This window comes from Mytilus californianus, unplaced genomic scaffold (genome assembly GCF_021869535.1).
Source record: "Mytilus californianus isolate M0D057914Y unplaced genomic scaffold, xbMytCali1.0.p SCAF_15, whole genome shotgun sequence".
Classification (NCBI taxonomy): domain Eukaryota; kingdom Metazoa; phylum Mollusca; class Bivalvia; order Mytilida; family Mytilidae; genus Mytilus; species Mytilus californianus.
The window spans coordinates 27,050,935-27,077,948 of NW_026262637.1; the positions used below are offsets into that span (position 1 = coordinate 27,050,935).

The 27,014-nt window shown below is 32.7% G+C and overlaps 2 protein-coding genes across 3 annotated transcripts in view; both read left to right on the plus strand.

Annotated features, from left to right (window-relative positions):
- LOC127725782 (uncharacterized) overlaps positions 1-27,014 on the plus strand; it is a 116,160-nt gene that overhangs the window by 6,654 nt on the left and 82,492 nt on the right. The window lies entirely within an intron of this gene.
- LOC127725781 (uncharacterized) lies at positions 1,676-19,267 on the plus strand. Its single transcript, XM_052233054.1, has 4 exons — positions 1,676-2,039; positions 12,878-13,051; positions 14,301-14,591; positions 17,558-19,267. Exons 1-4 carry the CDS (start codon positions 1,789-1,791, stop codon positions 18,318-18,320), a joined length of 1,479 nt encoding a protein of 492 aa, XP_052089014.1. The 5' UTR covers positions 1,676-1,788; the 3' UTR covers positions 18,321-19,267.

Consider the following 27,014-nt stretch of genomic DNA (forward strand, 5'->3'; position numbering starts at 1 on the left):
AAGAGAAAGGCGAAAGATATCAAAGGGATCAACCTCGTAAACAAACTGACAATGCCAAGGCAAAACACGAAAAACGACGAAAAGACAAACAGCAGTACACAAAACACAATATTGAAAGCAAAAAACCGAGCAACACGAACCATACGAAAACAACCGGGGGTGCTCCGGAAGGTTAAGTAGATCCTGCTCAACATGTGGCGCCCGCCGTGTTGCTCATGTAAGTATAGACACTAATTGTCAATTTATAGATGTAAGTCAAGATAAAGGAGGCACACTTTACTGTATCTGTTGTATCCTTTATTTCAAGGTCGATGTAATAGAAGCGTTATATAGTAACCTATAGAAAAAAAATTTCTTTCGTTGGCTTCTATTTACTGTCAAATCAACTGTTGACACGACGTAACTAAGGAGTGAGCAGCCATGATGACTTTGTAAAATCCATAAATGTGCGAAAAATGAAATAGAATACACAATGAAAGAACACCTATTTCAAAACTCCATTTTAATAAGATATTCTACAAATTTGGAGCGTATAAGTAACAGAATAACATTCAGCTTGAGAATTTTCATTCATATGACGTCATGCTTAGACATAACGATAATGCGCCAAGACCATTTAAGGAATTTCGGGGATTTTATTTATTTTTTCCCTATTTTTCCAACCTATAATGCACTAATTCTTTTCTGTATGCATTAGAATAGGAAGAACACTTCTATATATTTTTTTTCTATTTCAATTTTAACACGGCGAAATCGACAAAGTTTTTGCACATTAGTTACAATAGATGTAGATTTACGTGGAAGGTAAACAAGTATGTACATATGTGAGTCTGTGCTAAATATAGAAATATCGAGAAATTAATCACGCTGTTATTTACAAAGCAAAAGCGTCACGTCAAATAAGAATATCGACTAACTTACGGCCATTTGTACACGTGACTAAAATGAGAAATCAGTTCTTTTATTCTGTACAGAAAGATTAAGAGGTGTATTGTATTTTATTCAACCACTCGATTCCTGAAAATTGATATAAACTAAGTCAAACTCTCTCAGCCAAAGTTGACCTTGGGTGGATTTGTCTATTTGTTTTAGATTCTTTCTTAGTCATAAGCTCCTCATTTATTCAAGTATTTATATAGCTTTTGCTTTCAAATGTTTGGGTTGGACCGTTCCCTATAAAGGTGAATCCAGAAAAACGCCTTCGACAAACACCAAATTTATAAAGTGTTATTTTCATTTTGTGCCAGTAATATAATTATGGCGCGGAATTAGGGTCATAATTATCGCTTTTAGCATATGCTAAATCCATTTAAGCTTATGCTGAAATGATTTTAGCATAAGCTAAATTAATTTTAGCATAAGCTAAATTCATTTTAGCATAAGCTGAATTCATTTTAGCATAAGCTAAAATCAATTTAGCATATGCAATAATGTTCAGCTTATACAGAAATGTTGGCGCGGAATCAAGGTCATAAATATTAAACTTCGCATATACGATCAATGAATTTAGCTTATGCTAAAATGAATTTAGCTTATGCTAAAATGATTTTAGCTTATGCTAAAATGATTTTAGCTTATGCTAAAATGATTTTAGCTTATGCTAAAATGATTTTAGCTTATGCTAAAATGGTTTTAGCTTATGCTAAAATGAATTCAGCTTATGCTAAAATGAGTTTAGCTTATGCTTAAATGAATTAAGCTTAGTTGTGTTCTCCAATGAAAATCACTCTTTCTTAACTACTTGGCTGGACAGTTATCGCATGCGGTCCTTTTTTATGCTTACTAACAATGGCTAACAGAGGACGTCGCACAGACCATAATTCTTATATTCATTTTTTGACTACGTGTAATGGAATTGTGCAGGATTCAATCCGTTTACTGAACACTGATGTTAGAAACCCAGAATATGTCGATGGTGTGTCAGTTCGACTCGAAGGCGTTGCAAGAAATGTTTTGAGGGTTGCCACGAGAATCCCAAGTTGTTATGAACTTTTGCAGTTGGTCCAATCTTTACTGGAAAATATTCAAGATTTGAAATCGTAAGTATTATATTGTCAATATGAAAAAAACAGTGGCCGAACAATAACACATTACTTCCTAAATAAAAGGGGTGGTCATTGACTGACAAAAAAGGGGGAAGCTGTTATGGTTCAGTTATTTCCTACTATTTCAACTATTTTTTTTCAGCAAAAGAGAGGCACGAGCCCCCTTTTTAAAGGCTCCTAAAGCTAATTGTCATAAATCAATTAAGCGAAAAATATGAGACCTAGAGCCAAATTAGCATTATTGATCATTTACCTAGGGCTACAATAAAGTCTTCACAGTCAAAACTGTTAGAATTTCCAAGAGTTATCTCTCTTTTCAAACCCAAATTTGTTGATGTTCGCAATTTTTGCATATATCTTGAAAACCGTAAGATATAGAGCCAAATTTTAAAATACAATAATGAGTAGCTCTACGAGAGCTACAAGAGTGTCCTCAGTTCAATATTGACAGACATGTGGTTTAAGACTTATCTTTCTTTGAAATCTGAAATTCAGTTTGAAACATCCAATCAGATGATGGATATAGTGTTATCGTGTATATTCCAGGTTAAGATACGATAAGCTATTGCAACTTGCCCCTATTTTCGTTGAAATTAGAATGAATAGAATCCAAGAAACATGATTATTTCTAAAAAGTATAGTGTTTCATCTTACAAAAAATCAACGTAACTTTTCTTTTTCAGTGTGTGAAAATTATTCAATATCCCTCTCTTTCTCCTGAAAAACTGATTTTTTTTTTTAAATCAGGAGTTTTTTTATCTGTTTGAGCACTTTTTAAATATGAGCGGACGCGAGTACCACGAAGATATTTCAATGTGTTGTTTGTTGTAAGGAAATAATTTACTGTTTTCAATATATTCATGTTAAAAATTCAATAATTCTACACTGAAAATTCCTTAGTTTTACGATAAGTCAATAATATGTAAACAAAGGACCGGAACGAACTTGCATAACCGAATCTGCACGAGTATCTTATTCTAACTAAGGTGTTTCTTGATTGAGTTACAAGTTCAATGCCTGGAAGTAAAAAAGCTCAAGTTTTGTTCTATGTTATTTTTGAAGTCGGGGAAAGAGAAGGAACGTGTGAATTTGGATTCAATTTGCAACATTTTTAAAGTGTCACCGACATTGTCAGTGTTGTCAACGAACAACCATCAAACTCTACAGTTAACAAAATTAAAAGAAATGTAGACCCTATCAAGAGGGCTATCAAATTATAACCTTTTTTATCCGTGTATATATACGTAAATGAAATGCAACTGGAAATTTAAATCGATTTAACGTGGAAACAAAATTTGAATCGAGATTACCTCCCCTGTAAATGTATTTTAACGGAAATTATTTGAAATACTTCTTTTTAGATAACTTTAAAGATAAAAAATCTTAACTCATTAAATAAAATGATGAAAATTCCAAATATCTAACATGTCTTAAAAAGAAATGCTGTGAGGTTTAGATAAAAATTTTAAACTTTAAAAAAGTGTATGCAAATATTGTAAACCTTTGGAAAAATAAAAAATCAAATATAAGACTTTATAATTCTCATAAGTAACCTGTTGAGGTCGACTTGATAATCCTTTGAAGGACAAAATTACTATTGTTTTGTAAAAGAAAGCAATGGTCTTTATTCACACAAAAATAAAAGAAAAACTCGGCGCATATGCAAAACGCCGCCCTCTTCAGTCTATTCCAATTTTAAACATTAGATATTAAACTTGTATTTTGTGTATCTTGTGAAGGGATGAAGAAAAGACATTTCTTTACTTGTAAACTGTGGATCTGTTAGATAATGTTGAATAGATAAGTTTAATGCATTGAAGAAAATGACAGAAACATCTCTGATTTTTATGCCCCCGCTGTAGCGGAGGGGGCATTAAGTTGTACCCTTGTCCGTCTATACGTACGTCCGTCCGTCTGTGCGTCCTAAAATTGGTTTATGTTCTCTAACTTTAGTTTGCCTCAACCAAATGTTATGAAACTTTTACACAATGCTTATTATCACAAAACACAGGTCAAGTTTGAATTTTGGTGGCATCAATTTCACAGTTCAAGAGTTATGCCCCTTTACTAAAGGAAAAATGCTGAATTTTTCGTTTCTGTTCTCTTACTTTAGTTTGTTTCAACCAAATGTTACGAAACTTATACACAATGCTGATTACCACAAAACACAGATCAAGCATGAATTTTTGTGGTGTCTTTTATCCGATCTAGGGTTATTCGCTTTTTACAAATGGAAAAAATTCTGAATTTTTTGTTTCCGTTCTCTTACTTAAGTTTGTCTCAACTGAATGTGAAGCCAAGGTGGTCGAGTGGTCTAACGCGTCGGATTCAAATCTAACAATGTTTGGCTGATGTTTAGACGAGTTATATATATATATATATATATATATATATATATTTGACTCCTCAAAATTCGAGAGTCTATCCTAAATTGAGGTAAATTACATGGACTTCCAAATACTTTTCCGATTTCTAACATCACTGAGGGGAAGCTGTTATGGTTCAGTTATTTCCTACCATTTCAACTATTTGTTTTCAGCAAAAGAGAGGCACGAGCCCCCCTTTTTAAAGGCTCCTAAAGCTAATTGTCATAAATCAATTAAGCAAAAAATATGAGACCTAGAGCCAAATTAGCATTATTGATCATTTACCTAGGGCTACAATAAAGTCTTCACAGTCAAAACTGTTAGAATTTCCAAGAGTTATTTCTCTTTTCAAACCCAAATTTGTTGATGTTAGCAATTTTTGCTTATATCTTGAAAACCGTAAGATATAGAGCCAAATTTTAAAATACAATAATGAGTAGCTCTACGAGAGCTACAAGAGTGTCCTCAGTTCAATATTGACAGACATGTGGTTTAAGACTTATCTTTCTTTGAAATCTGAAATTCAGTTTGAAACATCCAATCAGATGATGGATATAGTGTTATCGTGTATATTCCAGGTTAAGATACGATAAGCTATTGCAACTTGCCCCTATTTTCGTTGAAATTAGAATGAATAGAATCCAAGAAACATGATTATTTCTAAAAAGTATAGTGTTTCATCTTACAAAAAATCAACGTAACTTTTCTTTTTCAGTGTGTGAAAATTATTCAATATCCCTCTCTTTCTCTTGAAAAACTGATTTTTTTTTTTAAATCAGGAGTTTTTTTATCTGTTTGAGCACTTTTTAAATATGAGCGGACGCGAGTACCACGAAGATATTTCAATGTGTTGTTTGTTGTAAGGAAATAATTTACTGTTTTCAATATATTCATGTTAAAAATTCAATAATTCTACACTGAAAATTCCTTAGTTTTACGATAAGTCAATAATATGTAAACAAAGGACCGGAACGAACTTGCATAACCGAATCTGCACGAGTATCTTATTCTAACTAAGGTGTTTCTTGATTGAGTTACAAGTTCAATGCCTGGAAGTAAAAAAGCTCAAGTTTTGTTCTATGTTATTTTTGAAGTCGGGGAAAGAGAAGGAACGTGTGAATTTGGATTCAATTTGCAACATTTTTAAAGTGTCACCGACATTGTCAGTGTTGTCAACGAACAACCATCAAACTCTACAGTTAACAAAATTAAAAGAAATGTAGACCCTATCAAGAGGGCTATCAAATTATAACCTTTTTTATCCGTGTATATATACGTAAATGAAATGCAACTGGAAATTTAAATCGATTTAACGTGGAAACAAAATTTGAATCGAGATTACCTCCCCTGTAAATGTATTTTAACGGAAATTATTTGAAATACTTCTTTTTAGATAACTTTAAAGATAAAAAATCTTAACTCATTAAATAAAATGATGAAAATTCCAAATATCTAACATGTCTTAAAAAGAAATGCTGTGAGGTTTAGATAAAAATTTTAAACTTTAAAAAAGTGTATGCAAATATTGTAAACCTTTGGAAAAATAAAAAATCAAATATAAGACTTTATAATTCTCATAAGAAACTTGTTGAGGCCGACTTGATAATCCTTTAAAGGACAAAATTACTATTGTTTTGTAAAAGAAAGCAATGGTCTTTATTCACACAAAAATAAAAGAAAAACTCGGCGCATATGCAAAACGCCGCCCTCTTCAGTCTATTCCAATTTTAAACATTAGATATTAAACTTGTATTTTGTGTATCTTGTGAAGGGATGAAGAAAAGACATTTCTTTACTTGTAAGCTGTGGATCTGTTAGATAATGTGGAACAGATAGGTTTAATGCATTGAACAAAATGACAGAAACATCTCTGATTTTTATGCCCCCGCTGTAGCGGAGGGCCGGGGCATTAAGTTGTACCCTTGTCCGTCTATACGTACGTCCGTCCGTCTGTGCGTCCTAAAATTGGTTTATGTTCTCTAACTTTAATTTGCCTCAACCAAATGTTATGAAACTTTTACACAATGTTTATTATCACAAAACACAGGTCAAGTTTGAATTTTGAAGGCATCAATTTTATAGTTTAAGAGTTATGCCCCTTTACTAAAGGAAAAATGCTGAATTTTTCGTTTCTGTTCTCTTACTTTGTATAGATATAAGAAGATGTGGTATGGGTGCCAATGAGACAACTCTCCATCCAAGTCAAAATTTATAAAAGTAAACCATTATAGGTCACAGTACGGTCTTCAACACGGAGCCTTGGCTCACACCGAAAAGTAAGCTATAAAGGGCCCCAAAAAATTACTAGTGTAAAACCATTCAAACGGGAAAACCAACGGCCTAATCTATATAAAAAACGAGAAACGAGAAACACTTATGAACCACATCAACAAACGACAATTACTGAACATCAGATTCCTGACTTAGGACAGGTGCAAACAAATGCAGCGGGTTTAAAGTTTTAATGGTACCAAACCTTCACCCTTTTTCTGAAACAATAGTGTAACATCACAACATAGAAAGACACACTATAAAATATCAATTGAAATAGCTTAACTCAATCAAAGGATATATTAACACCATTGAACATACACTGAACAAATAAATTTGACCTATGACACAATGTAAATACAAAATAAATAAACTAAGGGTAGAATAATAAAAGTAACATGTTATATCGGTAAGAAATGTTAAACAATTAAAGAAAAACAATATGCTCGAACAATAATATCAGCCATTTGTAATAACTTTAAACACAGGTAAACGAAAATAATTTTGTTGTTAGGTATACGTGTACAGTACCAATAGAGAAAGGAAATATTTTTACAAATCTTTAGTTTGCTTCAACCAAATGTTACGAAACTTATACACAATGCTGATTACCACAAAACACAGATCAAGCATGAATTTTGGTGGTGTCTTTTTTCCGATCTAGGGTTATTCGCTTTTTACAAATGGAAAAAATTCTGATTTTTTTGTTTCCGTTCTCTAACTTAAGTTTGTCTCAACTGAATGTGAAGCCAAGGTGGTCGAGTGGTCTAACGCGTCGGATTTAAATCTAACAATGTTGGGCTGATGTTTAGACGAGTTATATATACATGTATATATATATATATTTGACTCCTCAAAATTCGAGAGTCTATCCTAAATTGAGGTAAATTACATGGCCTTCCAAATACTTTTCCGATACCTAACATCACTGAAGAGACATTAATTGTCGAAATCCGGATATGGTGTACAAAAATCTTTGCACCTTTGTTTGCGGTATACCATCTTTGCCGCAAGTTTATTGTTTTCTGTTTGGTATTAAATTTACTAGAACACACCCGCGAAATCGCGGGCATTTGGAGCGAGGTTACAGTACATGTATGTTAACCGTTGTAGGATGAATTTGTGAAAAAAAAAATTAAGACTGGGGAATTTTAGGAAAGGTGTCAAAAGTCATAGGAACTTGGGAAAGGGATAATTGTTCTAGCCCTCTCCCTTTTTTTCAAAATCCGTTTTTTTTTTGGTTTTCTATTATTTCAATTTATTCTTGCGTATTTCTGTATACTTTGAACAGACATATACTATATAATATGTGACCGCCGTTGATAGTAAACATGGAATTGATAGTAGATAGTAAATATGATGTACACTTCATTTGTAGTATATGTATGTTCGTAGTATACAGAAAAAGCGAAAATAATTGTCCTGTCCCACAAGTACCTATGAAAATTATGTGTAGTATTAAACAGATCTAAACGAAAGTCTTGTCTGTGACTTAAAAGTCGGTCCGATGACGGAAACAATAACCGGACGCCTTTATTTTTGTTTTTCTCGCAAAATAACACAAACGAAATAATCATAAGCGAGGATGACAAATGCGACTATGCATGGTACCTATATGACACTAAGCCATGATAATCAATTCATTCTGGAAGGAAGAGAAGCGACACACAAAATGAGGTCTTCTCGTTTAATAGTATAGATAATTAAGATCCATTTATTACACCTTGTGATCCGTTTATTTGGCAATCGCCAATGGCAGTCAGCAGGGTTTAAGAACATTTGTTGTTCGACCTGTTAGTCAAATGCGTTTTGTTAAAATATACTTTTTCACTTTTTTGGTCTTTTGGAAAATGTTGTTTGTGCTGTATTTAGACCCCTCTAACAAGAAATTTGTTTTGCATGCATACGTATAAAAATTGCGGTTTTTATCCAACGCAATCATAGGTTTGAACGTTGTTTTCAATTTAGACTTATTTATATTTTTTCGTTTGGGCTTGCATTATATTTGCCTTCGGGTTTATATGATCCGTTCATCCTAATTTGACTCCTCAAATTTCGAGAGTCTATCCTAAATTGAGGTAAATTATATGGCCTTCCAAATACTTTTCCGATTCCAAACATCACTGAAGAGACATTAATTGTCGAAATCCGGATATGGTGTACAAAAATCTTTGCACCTTTGTTTGCGGTATACCATCTTTGCCGCAAATTTATTGTTTTCTGTTTGGTACTAAATTTATAATCAAGATCTATTTATTTACACTCCGTTGATTTGGCAATCGCCAATGGCAGTCAGCAGGGTTTAAGAACAGTTGTTGTTCGACCTGTTAGTCAAATGCGTTTTGTTAAAATATACTTTTTCACTTTTTTGGTCTTTTGGAAAATGTTGTTTGTGCTGTATTTAGACCCCTCTAACAAGAAATTTGTTTTGCATGCACACGTATAAAAATTGCAGTTTTTATCCAACGCAATCATAGGTTTGAACGTTGTTTTCAATTTAGACTTATTTATATTTTTTCGTTTGGGCTTGTATTATATTTGCCTTCGGGTTTATATGATCTGTTCATCCTAATTTGACTCCTCAAATTTCGAGAGTCTATCCTAAATTGAGGTAAATTACATGGCCTTCCAAATACTTTTCCGATTCCTAACATCACTGAAGAGACATTAATTGTCGAAATCCGGATATGGTGTACAAAAATCTTTGCACCTTTGTTTGCGGTATACCATCTTTGCCGCAAATTTATTGTTTTCTGTTTGGTATTAAATTTATAATCAAGATCTATTTATTTACACTCCGTTTATTTGGCAATCGCCAATGGCAGTCAGCAGGGTTTAAGAACATTTGTTGTTCGACCTGTTAGTCAAATGCGTTTTGTTAAAATATACTTTTTCACTTTTTTGGTCTTTTGGAAAATGTTGTTTGTGCTGTATTTAGACCCCTCTAACAAGAAATTTGTTTTGCATGCACACGTATAAAAATTGCGGTTTTTATCCAACGCAATCATAGGTTTGAACGGTGTGCATGCAAAACAAATGTCTTGGTAGAGGGGTCTAAATACAGCACAAACAACATTTTCCAAAAGACCAAATGAGTGAAAAAGTATATTTTAACAAAATGCATTTGACTAGCAGGTCGAACAACTGATGTTCTTAAACCCTGCTGACTGCCATTTGCGATTGCCAAATAAACGGATCACAAGATGTAACAAAATTGATCTTATTATTAATTTATTACCAAACAGAAAACAATAAACGTACGGAAAAGATGGTATACCGCAAACATGAGGTGCAAAATTTGTACACCATATCCGGATTTCGACAATTAATGTCTCTTCAGTGATGTTAGGAATCGAAACGGTATTTGGAAGGCCATATAATTTACCTCAATTTAGGATAGACTCTTGAATTTTGAAAGAGTCAAAATAAGATGAACGGATCATATAAACCCGAAGGCAAATACAATACAAGCCCAAACGAAAAAATATAAACAAGTCTTAATTGAAAACAACGTTCAAACCTATGATTGCGTTGGATAAAAACCGCAATTTTTATACTTGTGCATGCAAAACAAATGTTTTGGTAGAGGGGTCTAAATACAGCACAAACAACATTTTCCAAAAGACCAAATGAGTGAAAAAGTATATTTTAACAAAACGCATTTGACTAGCAGGTCGAACAACTGATGTTCTTAAACCCTGCTGACTGCCATTGGCGATTGCCAAATAAACGGATCACAAGATGTAACAAAATAGATCTTATTATTAATTTATTACCAAACAGAAAACAATAAACGTACGGAAAAGATGGTATACCGCAAACATGAGGTGCAAAATTTGTACACCATATCCGGATTTCGACAATATATATATACATATTATACAATATTAGGTCAATGTCAGGAAAATATAAACTTTTTTGTTTGAGGCTGAGAAACTGGGGAAGGGCGAGGTTCTACAGAGCCCTTTCCCAGTTTTGCGCCGAGTACAAAAAAGTTTATATTTTTATGACAATGACCTAATATTGTTTTTTTACTGCAACTTAAATTATTTATTGATAGGTTTTTAAATCGTAACACAAATGTCAAACTTATTTGCATCCCTTAATGGACCCTTGATTGTTGAGAAAATGGTTCCATGATTAAATTTATATTATACAAAATATAGCTATGTTACTATATTTAGGAAATAAACACAAGTAGTTGCAGTATAAATAATGGTAATTACCACAAAACTCAGTTTAAGTTCAAATTTTGGTAGCGACACTTTTACAGTTATTGAGATATGTCTCTCTATTACTTTATAGGCAGTTGCTATTAGTACCAGGACTATTTGTTCGGCCAGTTCAATGCGCATGTCTGTGAGTGTGAAATATTTTCTTCTGCAGCACCAGGGTGTGGCAAATTATATATATTGACATCTATAAAGCAATGTTTTGCAATCTTAAATTGTTAGGCCCCAATTTTGTTACTGGTAATTGAAATGGTTGTTTTCTTCAAATAAAGTCCAATGTGGTCAATGTAATTTAGAAAAAAAATCATATATATTTAATGTTATATCTATATCTATTACTTCACATTGCAAAAAGAGGGAGGAAATTACTTGTAAACCAAACTTGGGTCGCGATTAGCTCATGCATTTTAGATTAAGTTAACGTAAGGATTTTCTTGTTGAAAAAGGTACAAAATTATCATGTCTGAGACTGTCAAACAGATCGAGTTATAGATCCCCTTAACATAAAGTTGTCCATATTTTGAGTTAGGGGTGATGAGAGGGTTGGCGTTCCTTCAGTTTCCAAATCCCTCTTTTCTTTTTACCCAGATCCCACCTTTACTGTCCACTATACTTCATATCCCCACTTTTTATAATCCTATATCCCACATCCCCCACTTTTTTTAAGTTATACTATCGTATTCCCTTGTCAAATTCTGAAAACTGGAAAATTATCACAAATATTGATATCCCCGTTTTCAGCCATGATCTCAAAATTGAAAATCAGTGATCGGATTACACGCGACCCCTGGTGATGTTGAAGATAATATTACACTCACTTTCGTACGCACATAAAATGACACGCGCATTGCAATGGCCGGACAAATAGCCCTAGCACTATTCGTCCGGCTAGCAAATAGCCACGCCGTAAAATGCTAGCGGGGGCATCATCTGTGTCCCTATGGATACATTCCCCATTTATTTAAGTTAAATTATTCATGTCATAAGGCTGTTGCTAGCAGCAAAGTATCTTACATTTTTGTACAGTATGCAAAACTAAAAAAATATGTATCTTCTGTCTCTCTTTTTTATGAAAATACATACTTAAATATATCTGATTTGGGATGGTTGCTAAGCAAAATATTATATCAGGGATACGTACCTGTGTTACCATGGAAACATCAAATTCAGAATATTAAAATTGCACATCTGAAGTATACGTACTGATAAATATCCTATAGTTCCACGTTTCAAGCTTAAAGATTACACTCAGTGATACTAAAACACCGTTTGTTAACTTAAAAGGACTATGTGTTGCTATGGTAAAATCGGGTTGATATGACGGGTTATATAGTTACAAAATCAAATTGTTCTTAAATGCAAACATGGTTACTAAATTAAATTTCTAAATACAGGATTCGACTTAATATGAGTTATATGAAAATATTTGAATTTTTCAATTTTTTTATGGATAACATTGGATAAAATAAGTCCTTTTGTGTGGTCACTAGGTAACATTGTGGTTACTAGGTCACTATTTGGAACTCCGTTAAATAATAGATCCAACAATAATATATATATATATATATTTAAGTGTTTTGTAACACATTACTTCACATTTTAATGGATTTAGAAGTATTTTCCTAGGGCAAATGCACTGAAGATGGATATAATAGTAAATTTTATGAAACCTGTTGCTAGGCAACCAAACGTTCACATAAACACAAAATGTTCAACATTTCCTTAAGTCACTATGCATAGACTAATGATGGATCGAATATGTAGTCATTTGAAGAGGGGGCAAAAAATGTCCCTTATTATACCTTGTCATTTCTGTTACAGCTTAAAATATATTTTATACAATATGTATGAACTAAATTCATATTTTTGCGGAATTACAGAAAAGGCCAATGAACTACATCTACCTTTCATTGCAAATGTGTGTAAATTTCCAAAGTTATTTGTATATTTCTATCTATTTCAGTACAGTGAATGATAATGCATTCAGATCAGGAAGAAGCAGTAACGGGAAACCAGGGCGCCCACTGTATGAAATTTCTAAAGATCAACTTCAGTTCTTTTTGGATTTAGGTTTCAGTGGATCAAATATATCAAAATTACTGCAGGTGTCACAGTCAACTGTAAAAAGGAGACTAAGGTACATTTATATACAATAGGAAAAGTCTACACTCCATTTTTTATAGTGGCAGTCTAAGCCTGAATCACTTAATGTTATATCCCATTTTGGCAGAAACGTCTAAACAACAATTTAACTTCAAAATTTGTATTGTGAAAAATAACTAACGTTCAAATAAATTTAGAAAAGTTCTCAGTAATACTTACAATGTATATATATAGATATGAAGAACTCTATTATACTGACCTTATAATATATAGCAGTTTACGAACATACGATCGCATACATACTAGTATTTATAAACCTTTTTGAATTATATTTTCGGTACTCATATGGAGTAGATGGTATAATTTCTTTAACTATTATTTTGTGGTATTGAACACAAAATGTATTTTTTTTTGTAACACAAATTTGATCAGTTTGATGTGATGAAAGAATAACATATTAAAATATGAATGATTGAATAATGTCATTTATTTATTAAATGACAAAGAAATCATACAGTTACAAAATAACCACAAGTAATAGCTTTTAAAAAAGCTAGCCGTCTTAAAGCTGATGAAAGTGAAAAGTGTTTTCGCTTTGTAAATTAATTCATTCAAAATAGCCTTGTACATAAATTAAAGTAGATTACAAAAAATATAACATGTATACTACTTTTTTTTGTTAAAGAGTTACCAATGTTATAGGGGGGATGTCAAACTATCGACAATTAGAGAGTGAATGCACTGCAGATATAAAAATCGCTTACACGTATTAACTCAACATAATCAAGCTCTCGACCTAATATAAAATCATTTCTTTGTAAAGAAGCCCAGAAAACTTTGTCTCAATATCACCGGCCATTTATAACTTTACACAATATGATAAAATTGTTCCACAACCATTAAACCTGAATGCTATCTCCAATAATACAAAACATATAATGTATTATAAAATTGCAGTTCTCACAACATATTTCCAAAAATGATGGCCGGAGAAAATGTTTGTCTCACCTCATCCCCCAAAGAGAATTCGGAGTATTAAATAAATTCACAATCAATAGAAACAGAGTTATGCCGATGTACATGTAAAGCCCGGGTTGCCAAGAATTTTTTTGGATACACATTATCAATAATTGTAAATGATATTCGATATTTGCGTAGTTAAAACAGATTGAAGATAAGTTAGTTATAAATGTTATACACTACGGAATACTTGTGTCTAGATAAGAACAACTTCAATATTAAGTAAGTTCTATTTTTATTATATGACATTTTTATTATTTCAGGTATTTTGGAATTTCCATTAGAGAGAAATATAGCACCGTTGACGACAATGAATTAGATGATATAATAAGACCATTACTTGATGAAAACCCTCACTTGGGTTATCGTTCAATACAGGCTCATGTTAAAGTTAAAGGGCATACATGTCAAGAGAACAGGATTCGAGATGCAATATGTCGAGTTGATCCAGCAGGAACTGCTTTTAGATGGAGTGACACTATTCATCGCAGAACTTACAGAGTAGCCGGGCCAAATTCCTTGTGGCATATCGATGGAAACCATAAACTTATTGGGTATGTATGAAAATATTGTCATGCAAAATGTTAATATGTCTAATCAAATTAAAATATGGTCAGTTGTTTAAGTAATTAAAATAAGGATGTTACTTGGAAACGTCGCCGTGCGAGTTATCCCCATTGAACGTGCGTTCGATAATTCAACGTCGCCAGAACCTTCTTGAGTGTCGATAATCATTAAATGGTAGACCATTGTCTAAAGTTATGATGTTTCTGAAATAACAGCATTTTTTTTAGTTTTATTGGAAAACTATCCATATTGATTGGCAATTATATATATTGTCAGAAGTCCTGCCACGACCATGAATCTATCTAACGTTTGGCTCAAGTATCATGCTACTTAGGACTGAAAAAAAGGTTTTTATAAACGCTACAACAACAAAATTAGCAACCAGATTTATAGAAAGACCATTTGATAATGTTTATAGTTTTAACTGTTGGGTTTTAAAGATTTGGGGATACAGGCCACGCTGATTAACAGAATTTATTGTAGACTAGATTATGACTGACTTTTTACATCGAGATGACCGTGAGGTCATTCCGATGTATTGCTATCGCCTAAATTTTGCACACGTAACTTTTGTTTTGAGATTGTAACCGATCTATAAACAAGGACCGGTAACTCTGTAATTGTTTTTGCGGGAAAATATGAACTCCTACTCATATTCAATCTTTTAGAAAAATTGAAGATTTACAGAAGAGTGTCCACCATGCACTTGCACTGCACTATTATTAGAATAGTTGAATAGAATGATATACAAATGGATGAAAATAATATATACATGTAACTGTTATATTAATATAATATATAACAACAAACCAGTGTATACTGATTTGTATCACTACAATATAATAGTTATTACGGTGAGGTTGAATTTCCTGTCATTTATTCATCATCCACGCACGAACTTGTCTCAGAAAGAAATATATCTCTGTACATTAACCTCAGTTTCAGGTATAGAGATGTGATTTTTTTCTGTGACAAGTGCTTTTGACCAGCCACAAGAACTTGCAGTCATTCGATGTTCAGTACTTCAGTACTTTGATAGTGCTTGTAAGCTTATTTTGGAATGTATTTAAAAATGTTGATTTTTAGATGTGTTTCTATATGATTTTCTGAGTTTTGGTTTATTGCTTACTAGTATTTTGATTTTGCAATTGGATGCTCAAACCTCGGTCATGTTTTAAAATGTTCACATCAAATGTGTTGAACAAAATGTAATTTTTGCACCACATACCATATTTTTTCTACTTGAAATGCTTGGTAGAGCAAATCAATCGACAGGTGAAAAGGGGATGGGGGTAAATGCTGATCCAGTGTTTGTTTGTACAACAGACATGTTGCTTTTTTGGTATTCGGGTCTACCTTTTTTAACAAACCAATATTGACCTCATTTATAATACTGAAAACAATGCTTATATAAAATTATAAGGAATGATTAATGCAAATGTTTACAATAGTACTACCGTATCATGATTATATTAATCTACTGCTTATATGTCCATGGCGTGGAAACTATGCACATATTCTTCCAATCTTTTATTTTCAACAATATTCCAGGCTCCTCAAATTGATTGAATACTTTTTGTGACAAAAACATTGCACATATTTGATTTAATTGAAATAGTGTTTAGTTATAATTCAACAGCAGTAACAAAAAATAAATAAACACATGTTAATGGGTCAGTTTGAATTAACTTAGGCGCTTGAATTTCCCAACTGGGCAGTAAATCGTCAAAGGTTGAATGGTAGTACGCCTAGAGTAACCCTTGGCTTGCTTAGATGCAAGGTATGGGTTCATCCTTTAATTGGCATTTTGAAAGTTTGAACACAACAAAAGCGTTACGGGTCATTATTCTCATCACTTGGCGTCCGTCGTTCGTCGTCATCGTCTGTTAACTTTTATAAAAATCTTCTTCTCTGAAACTACTGATCCAAATTTAACCAAACGTGGCCTAAATCATCACTAGGGTATCTGGTTTAAAACATGTGTCCGATGACCCCGCTTGCCAACCAAAAAGCCGGTATGGCTAAAAATAGAACATAGGGGTAATATGCAGTTTATGGCTTATATTTCTGAAACTAAAGCATTTAGAGCAAATCTGACATGGGGGGGAAAAATGTTCATCAGGTTAAGATCTATCCGCCCTTAAATTTTCAGACAAATCCGACAACCCGTTGTTGGGTTGCTGTCCCTGAATTGGTAATTTTAAGGAAATTTTGCAGTTTTGGTTTATTATCTTGAATATTATTATAGATAGAGATCAACTGTAAACATCGATAATGTTCATCAAAGTTAGATCTACAAATAAGTCAACATGACCAAAATTGTCAGTCGACCCCTTAAGGAGTTATTGCCCTTTAGAGTCAATTGTTAACAATTTTTCGTAAATTTTTGTAATCTTTTACAAAATATTTCCTCTGAAACTACTGAGACAAATTTAATAAAACTTAGCCATAATCATCATAAGGGTATCTAGTTTAAAAAATGTGTCCAGTGACCCTGCTTTCCAACCACATGGCCGACATGGCTAAAAATAGAACATAGTGGTAAAATGCAGTTTTTGGTTTATATCTCTGAAACTAAAGCATTTAGAGCAAATCTGACGGTTGACAAACATGTTCATTTGATATAGATTTATCTTCCCTGAAATTTTCACGATTCCTACAACCCGTTGTTGGGTTGCTGTCCCTGAGTTAGTAATTTTACGGAAATTTTGCAGTTTTTTGTTATTATCTTAGATATCATTATAGTATCTAATATACTACTAATTATGTTTTAACCTTATTTTACATGATTTCCAAAGCATCAGTAAATACAGGTGAGCGACACAGGCTCTTGAGAGCCTCTAGTTTTTTTTTATAAAAGAAAAAAACACAACATGAGATACATGAGATACATGTAGATACTAAGTGCAGGCTATATCAACATATACATATCAAACTCTTCTTCTTTTTACAGTTGGAGATTTGTTATACATGGTGGGATCGATGGTTTTAGTAGAAAGATTGTTTATTTAGGATGTGCCACAAATAACAAGAGTTCAACAGTGTTTGATTTATTCCTACATGCTGCTCAGCACAACCTTATTCCATCCAGAGTTAGGAGTGATTACGGTACAGAAAATGTGGATGTAGCTGCCTTTATGACCATACATAGGGGTGCTAATAGAGGCAGCATTATTCAAGGACGTAGTGTCCACAACCAGAGAATTGAAAGGTTGTGGCTTGATTTATACAGAGGTTGTACTAATATATACTATGACTTATTTAAATATTTAGAACAATGCAGAATAGTTGATTTGGAAAATGAAATCCATATGTGGGCCCTACATTTCGTGTACCAGCCAAGAATACAGCGCTCGCTGAATTCTTTCATGGAAATGTGGAATAGCCACAAACTAAGTTCTGAAAGGGGAAAGACTCCTGACCAGTTATTCGTTCAAGGAGCACTTAATCTGTTTCGTCATGATACTCCAGCTATCAACGAAATTTTTGGTGAGGACGTAAATAATGAATATGGTGTTGACTGGAATGGACCCATTGTACCAACAGAAGAAAGCAACAATGTAACAGTCGCCCTAACAAACAGCCCCATTTCTATGGTGGACTACTTGCAGTTACAATTAGAGGTGGACCCTCTTTCAGATATTCACAATGATCATGGGATATCCCATTTTCTAAACACTGTTGATTTCGTGAAAGCTTGTCTTCACATTGTTTGATAAAAGAGCTGCACAACTATCGCAATATATATATGCTTTAAATTATTTTATATGATCAACTAGAAATAATGTGAGCACAGTTTGCTATATACTCAAATAGACACCCTCGTGTAACATTTACAGCCGATTGCATTGAGTGTGTGGGCAAAGGTAATATCTTTGGTTATCTTGCTTGCTTGCTGAACCGTGAAGTCATTCTTAGGTAATGTATACTACCCTCCTTTCGAAGAAGCCTAGTCTTACAGACAGATAGATTGGTTATCTGTCGGACAAGTTTACTCTTAAAAGAGGGTAGTTAACTTAACCTAATAATGACTTCACGGTTCAGCTAGCAAGCAAGCTAACCAAATATATTACCTTTACCTACACACTCAATGCAATTGACTATAATTGTTTCTTTCATGAAATATTTACCGGAATATTATTCTATATTTGAAATCAATCAAATAAAAAGAAAATTCATATCGGATATTTAATAAACAAAAACAAAAAAGAGCATTAAATAGTCAATAGATATACATATGTTAACGTCAAAGTCATGTACTATTGAAATGTTGTAATATTCCCTTCCAGTATAGTCTGTAGTCACATTGCGTCTGTGAATAAAAGGAGATAAGGGTATACACAATGTTATTATTAGAAAATAGGAAACGTGAGGAAAACGTATTGTTTTCCATGAATGTAAGAAGATGTGGAATATGCACTATAGCCATAAGGATTCGCCACCAATACAATTTGTTTTTATATATTTCATATATATATATGGGTTTAAGAACATCAGTTGTTCGACCTGCTAGTTAAATGCGTTTTGTTAAAATATATTGTTTCACTCTTTTGGTATTTTGGAAAATGTTGTTTGTGCTGTATTTATATCCTTTTACAACGAAATTTGTTACATGCACACGTATAAAAATTGCGGTTTTTATCCAACGCAATCATAGGTTTGAACGTTGTTTTCAATTTAGACTTGTTTACCAGTGACAACTCTACCACAGATTTATCCATCGGATTACCAGCAGTGATGGTGATACATGGCTGTGTACATTCTTATATACAACTCGTCTAAACATCAGCTTAACAATGTAAGATCTGAAAATTTGCTTTCGCAAATTTTTTATATATACAAGTATACGGGTTTTTTTTCCATAAAGAACATATTAAGGGCCTATTTCTTGCTGGATTTTATTCAACTTGGTACAAAGGAGCAGAACTGTAAATATGCTATTTGTTTATTTTGTACTATATTTGTTGTGAAGCGTTAATTGTCAATCTTTGATGATATAAACATTGTACGAAAATTTGCTACACATTCCAACTAAATTAAATTGTAAAAAAAAAATGAAAAATTATTCGCATCAGAAGAAAACAAAACAAACTGAAGAAAACATTATGACCATATAAACAAATATACTTCATACAGTTCTGCGTCTCTCAACGCATGGTTTGTGAAAATCCATCTGCCGTTCAAACGTAGTTTTATATAAAATAGAAAGCCAAAACTAATAAAAAGTATAAGATCATCGGAGAGCATGGGTATAGGATAAAGACACCATGAACGTTCTTAAATGTATTGCATTGAGTCAGAACACGTACAATTGTGGAACTATAAAATAGACATCGATAAACTGAACGTCACACCAAAGTTACGGTATCACATTTAGGGTGAATTTACTTTCTTTATTATTTTATTTTTTAAACATTTTTTTCATAATTTTTTAAAGGCTAAATGGAAGAGTAGTTTGAAGTTTTGAGGTCAAACTTTACGAATAATATACTTTTTAGATTTTTTTCTGATCTTTTCAATTCAATTTTAGTTGTTTCTATGAAAAGAACACATTTAGTGTTAAATGCGATTTTATACCGACTAATCATTGCGTAATTTTGCACGTAATAAGAAGAATACCAAGTTAAACAACTTATGTATTTCAACCAAAAATATCGAAAAACAAACATTGTACACAGTACAATCTTCTGTGACGCACGCTTAAACGAAATTCTTTGAATATTAATTGATTGATTGTTGGTGTTTAACGCCACTTTCAGCAGTCTTTCTTATAGAAGGAGAAGATATTTCATTTCCATCAAATCAAAGGTCATACATATAACAATATAATAAAATTGAGAATGAACACATTTTTATAGACAACAACAAAATCAAAACAAATACCGTCCAATTTATCTTATTAGAAAACGTCTGTCAAGTCACCAAAGTTCAGTATTGAAAATTGCTAAAAGCAATTTTGAGATTTTGACACAAAACTATTAAATTTCCCCTTTTTAAAATGAAGTTCAATAACTCTAAACCTTAAAACCAGTTATTCTTAGTAAACTGGAAAATCCCCCACCCTTTTTATGAATAAATTCCATTAACTCCATAACGTGTAACCTGAAATTCATAAAATAAAATCGAAAAAAATGACTCAGCGAACTCAAATAATTCCATCAAGTTTCTTGAAAATTGCTCAAAGCATTTTTGAGTTATTGCCCAAAGACTGGATAAATCAAGCGTTGTTGAGTTATTGTCCATTGTGGTTGACTGACGGACAACGGTTAACAGTAGTCTAGTATTTTTAAGACTGCCCGGGGGTATAAAATATGTAATGTAATTTTTACAGCGGATGACCGTGAGGGATTCCGGTGTAGTGCTATCGCCTAGATTTCCATTACGTAATTTTCGTTTTGGGTTTAAGCGTAAAGTGTTAACATCGGACGGTTATACAGGGTCCAATACCTCGCCATATGGAGAGTTAACGTTGTGGAATACTGAGAGGATGGGCTACAACCAGTAAGCTTTATATGCAACCTTTCAAAGAAGTAAGGACAAAATTCATTAATTAAGCTTGACAGAAGGGGTAAGGGACACCACACAGACTCGAAAGTCTTCTTCTTCATCTAGAAATTGACTCAGGAGTAAAGTTTAATACCAAGCTCAATGACCAACGCGATCTCTTCTATTTTCCAATAGTTAGCTTGCCGTTCTTAGGTGGCAACATCCTAGCAGTCCTAGCGTATTGAATTTCATTGATTATCCCTCTCAACTTCTACATTATCCGCCATTACAGTGATTTTATTATAAATGACCAAACATTGACACACAAAATAATAACAACGGTATGCTGTACTTAAATTGAAGCCTTAATTGTACAAGTTCTGACAGCCATTACAAATTCATTGACCGCTATATGATGGCTATGTTCCGATAGACAACATACATGCTCCTATTGGCATATATTCATTTCCCGTTTCTTCCAGTTGACTACTTTCGGGATAAACATGGTGGGAGTCTGCAAGAAGTAGGACCGGCTTACCCTTCCTGATATATGAGTTCCCAAGTTTTTTCCATACTCGTGTTTTTCATTTGTTTTCGGTGTTAAGTATGTATTATTTTGGTGTCTCTTGGTGTCTCTTTTTGTCTTTATTCATTTATTGCCCTTGTTGGTATCCACTCTTTTGTTGTAAAATTGGTGGTTTTGTTTCAACTGCCTGCAAATATGAAGTGGCCATTCAAATAGATTTAAAATTAGCTTACTCTGCAACTCATCAATATCAAACTCCAAAGCAAAAATAATATCATTCTCTTTCTTAAAACCATATAAAGGCCGAGAAGAAATAGTTTTTCATTTTTTTCTCCAAATCCTTTTAAAAATAATCATAATTGTTTCTAAGGTCATTGACTAACTAGACAACAGGACATTGCCATAACTTACACTAATGGGAAGACCATTTGCTATTCTGGCGGGATAACAATAATTTTGATGCAATATGTTTGTTTCGCATGATATAATGTGAAGAATTCTAGGCAACTACTTAGAAGAATCGCCATGAATTTGAATTTCCATGTCTTTCAAGTTATTTATATCATTGGTAACTCAATACAGAATGTTTCTACATTTTGTGATTAATTCATACACCTAATATGAATAATATATTGCTTAGAGTATCGAAATCTAAAAATATAATGATCAATACTGTTGAGGTCAGGTGACATGTGTCAGACTTTTATGTTGAGATGAATATATAAACCAAATATCATTGGCTTACTATAACAAAAAAACCGTAACCTGGTCCATAGAACATGAAAATTAAGCCAGGCTCAGATGACAATGACAGTTACTGAAAAAACACAGACTTTATCACAAGAACCTAACCAGTGGACATTTAAAAACTGACGTACTTTTCGGATGAATCTGTACACCAAATATGATTGACCTACCATGTATCTTGAAATGACTAAGAAATGAAGACCATCTGATCATGTATTTGCTCAAAAACTATTATTAATAAATTAAAGTCGGATAAACCAAACAAGAAATACATATACACCTTACAATCATTCAATACACCTAATATGGTCGACCTATTGCTTATAGTTTCTAAGAAACATAAAAAACAGAATTAACCAAGAAAACTAAACATTGACCAATAATCAGGAAAATTAGGTCAAAGTCATATGAATCAAGCCAGGCAGTCATGTACAGCTTGCAATCCTTCCATACAACAAATATAGTTGACCTATTGCTTAAACTTTAAGAAAAACAAACCAATACACAAAAACTTAACACTGAGCAACGAGCAATGAACTGTGAACATGAGGTCAAGGTCAAATAAAATCTGCAAGACTGACATGTACATCATAAAATATTTCCATACACCAAATATAGCTGACCTATAACTTCACTATAACCACTGAACCATGAAAATGAGGTCAAGGTCAGATGACACCTGCCAGTTCGACATGTACACCTTACAATCCTTCCATACACCGAATATACTAGACCTATTGCTTATAGTATCTGATATATGGACCTGACCACCAAAACTTAACATTGTTCACTGATCCATGAAATGAGGTCGAGGTCAAGTGAAAACTGTCTGACGGGTATGAGGGCCTTGCAAGGTACGCACATACCAAATATAGTTATCCTATTACTCATATAAAGAGAGAAATTAACATTACAAAAAATCTTAACTTTTTTTTCAAGTAGTCACTGAACCATGGAAATGAGGTCAAGAACTATGGGCATGTGACAGACGGAAACTTCGTAACATAAGGCACCTATATACTAAGTATGAAGCATCCAGGTCTTCCACCTTCTAAAATGTAAAGCTTTAAAGAAGTTAGCTACCGCCGTAGCCGCTGGATCTCTATCCCTATGTCGAGCTTTCTGCGACAAAAGTTGCAGGCTCGACAAAGATGTAGCTTATCAAAATCTTTAACATTAATATTAACAGCTGCTCAAATTTCCCTGGACGAATAAACATTTAAGGTTGAAAAAGACAAAATCTGTTCATCGTTTACTCTCTTTTTAAATAAAAAAAAAATCATTAAATTATTCATCCTAGACAATACCGAAAAACTTGCAGATTTTTAGTATTGTCCTTTCTAAATATAAGCATAGTAAAATGATGGCCCATATTAGAGTAAAAATCTGTTTATAGCGCTTTAGTGATGAACCATTCAGATTGGACCTGGTTATTTGAAGGACAATATCTGATAAACAATAATATAAGTTGGAGGTCACCTTAACATTGTTGACTTTCGTAAATCTTGAACAAAAATGAAATCAATGAAAATAAAAAAAGTTGTATTTATAAAAAGATTTTAACCTGATAATTATGAGCTTTTATCATAATTTAGCACTACTTTGTATAAGGAAACTGCAAATGTATACTTAATTAACACAAGCTATAAGATAAAATTATATAAGACCCATAGAGCATGGAAATCAACATTGTATATTTATATAAACGATAATACTTGTAAATACATAAGTAAAAAAGGGGAATGTTTGCCTGTTTTGTTGACTTTAAAAAGGCTTTTGATAAAGCCATTTATGCAGGGATTAAATATAAACTTTTAATACATTATATATCTGGAAAGTGTTATTCTTTTGTTAAAGATATCTATAATAAAAATGACAAAAGTGTAAACATTGGTGATGGAATTACTCATGTTTCAAGTCTTGCATTGGTGTGATACATGGTGATATTCTAAGCCCATGTCCACCAGTAAAGTTCTTATCATGTCCTGATCCTGTTGATATTAGCAATCGAATAACTGGTTAACTTGTCTTATGTATGCTGATGATCAATGTAATATTTTCAGAACCACAAAGACATAATGTTTTACAAGAGAGAATTGATATGTTGAATACTGTTTGTGCAGAATGGTGTTTTGATATTAATCCTAAGAGCTGATCTCAGAGAAAACCATGCAAAATGGTCTAGAAGCAATGTTGTCTAAATTTTTATACAACATGTACAGTAAGTTGGTACATGCATAAGCTTTCAAATGACAAATCATTTTTTCTCAAAAATTTAAATGACTGTCTCATGGCGTTCACCTTGGAAATCAGGTTTTCTTAAAATGGCCTCAAAATGACAGCAAAACGTAGGCAAATCAGAACATTTTATTGTTTTACACTAAATTAATACAAAATAAACCACTGTATATTATTTGTAAGACTAACATAGTACAAACAGATACCGGAAATAAATCAAAGTGAAACTTGAGTGAAAATTGAGATTTTGTTGAACTTTTTAAAATGATTTTCAAAATATATAGACTAGTATCTAAAAAATATTTTAATCTGGCACCGACTTTTTATAAAGTTACAATTTAAATAAGACAAAGATTTTATTTTTCGAATACATCAATTCATGTTGGAGTAAAAGAGGTTTTAAATAAATGGGTGACAAGTTCACTGAAATGCAGTTTGGTTTTCTACCGATAGGACAAGTGACAGTATACATGTATTCAATTTAAAAAAAAAGATTAACTATGACTATTTAACTGTTGAAAAGTATCAATAGTTGGTGTTACACGGAAAGTTTATACTATGCCTGTTTGATTATACCAATATGTGTTGAGTAAACGTAATGCGTAGGTATAGGTTCAGGTAAAGGACCAATAAAAAACTAAAACAATGAAACTAAAGATTTTAACTTACACTAGAAATGGAGATTGGTTGGCTTTTGATTTAAACTTATTTTTTTAAAGAAGTGTGTTACTTACTGTATGTAAGACACAAATGATGTCCCTGCACGATGAAAAAAATGATTAAAGGGGCATTAGCTACGAGATATATAAAAAAAATTAATATATAATTTTATTTGTTCAATCATTAATGAGAGTGGAATAGTGAAATAATTATTCGCTATTAGCAGCCAGTATGGTTCAATTTTGTCAAAAAGAGCTAAGAAACATTGATGATGAATTAATCACTTGCAAGTGACTGATAATTCGACCTCATTGAATCCGTATTCATGCGAACTTGAATTTAACACCTTAGCTGGAGATGGATAACACGTGAATTGTATTTGTTAAGTTATTTAAAGGAAAAGAACGTAAATATTGGAAGTGAAACAAAGGTAAATCATTTCATTGACTGATTTGATCCACAAAAAATCATTCTTTTACAGGTAAAAACGAAGATTAACATATTTCTTAATGTATAATATGAAATTAAACAGACATAGATAAATCCAATAGCACGAATTCTCTTAATCTATTTATATCTATATTTATGTTACATCGTTTATATGGTTATCGAATTTCTTTGGAATTGGAGGTCAACTCGATAGTTAATTAGATGGTCCAAGGACAAGTTATCGTCATTTGGTTACAGTTATTGTCCTTTGGTTTTCGTTGTACGAATATAGTCACTAGTGGGAACAGTGTACAACTTGCATTTTTTATACACTTTCCCAATTTATTTCTTGATATTTAAGGCATGAAATATTAAGTAAGGGGTTGAAATACATGTTAAAAAAATTGGGTGCTGAATCTTAATATTCAGTAGTGATTTGGTCCAGTTAAAAAATAAGAACGTCTGAAGCTGTCAAACTGAGTTTTAGACCCCCTTGACACAGAATTGTCAATATCTGAGTTAGAGCTGGTAGAAGTTTCTATAATTTTGATATCATTTATCCCAATAGTAGTACGCTACACTGTAAAAATCTTTTTGAGATAGAGCAGGTGCGGTTTCTTTAATTTGAATTTATTGTCTGAAAGAAATGCACTACAAAATAACTGTGTTCTCGGGCCAGATGGAGTCTAGACCAAACTACACGAAACGGAGCTACTATTATCATGCCCATGTCCTGTTAATTGTTTATTTAAGACTTTTAATAGTTTGGATAAATGTTTTACATTGTTATAAATCAAATATGAGAATTTGAGTCAAATTGGTGAACATGAATTTGACAGCTAGTGTCCCTTTAAGTCCAACCTACCTGTCATTTTAAGAATATTTGCTCTGAATGCTTTTGTTTCAGAGATATATGCCAAAAACTGCATTTTACCCCTAGGTTCTATTTTGAGTCATAGCGGCCATCTTGGTTGATGGGAGGGGTCGTTGGATATATTTTCAAAACTAGATACCCTAAGGGTGATTTAGGCTAAATTCGGTTTACTGGTAATTTGGCCCAGTAGTTTCAGAGGAGAAGATTTTTGTAAAAAATTACGACGACGACGACGGACGACGGACGCCAAGTGATGAGTAAATATACGAAGATGTAGGCATAATGATTGTGTTCCAATATCAAGGTTTGATTTACAGTAGCACCTCATCCTGTACCAAGGACTCATCACAAAACCCTTCAAAGCCTGTGAATGCCATTTCTAGGTCAGCAATGAACTGCCTACATCTTCGTATATTTGGATTACATGGTATTTTTATCTGGTTAATACAT

Coding starts and splice junctions, on each gene's coding strand:
- LOC127725781 (XM_052233054.1), top strand. CDS start 1,789: ATGGCTAACAGAGGACGTCGCACAGACCATAATTCTTATATTCATTTT. Junction 13,052..14,300: donor ACTGTAAAAAGGAGACTAAG/GTACATTTATAT, acceptor TTATTATTTCAG/GTATTTTGGAATTTCCATTA. Junction 14,592..17,557: donor GGAAACCATAAACTTATTGG/GTATGTATGAAA, acceptor TTCTTTTTACAG/TTGGAGATTTGTTATACATG.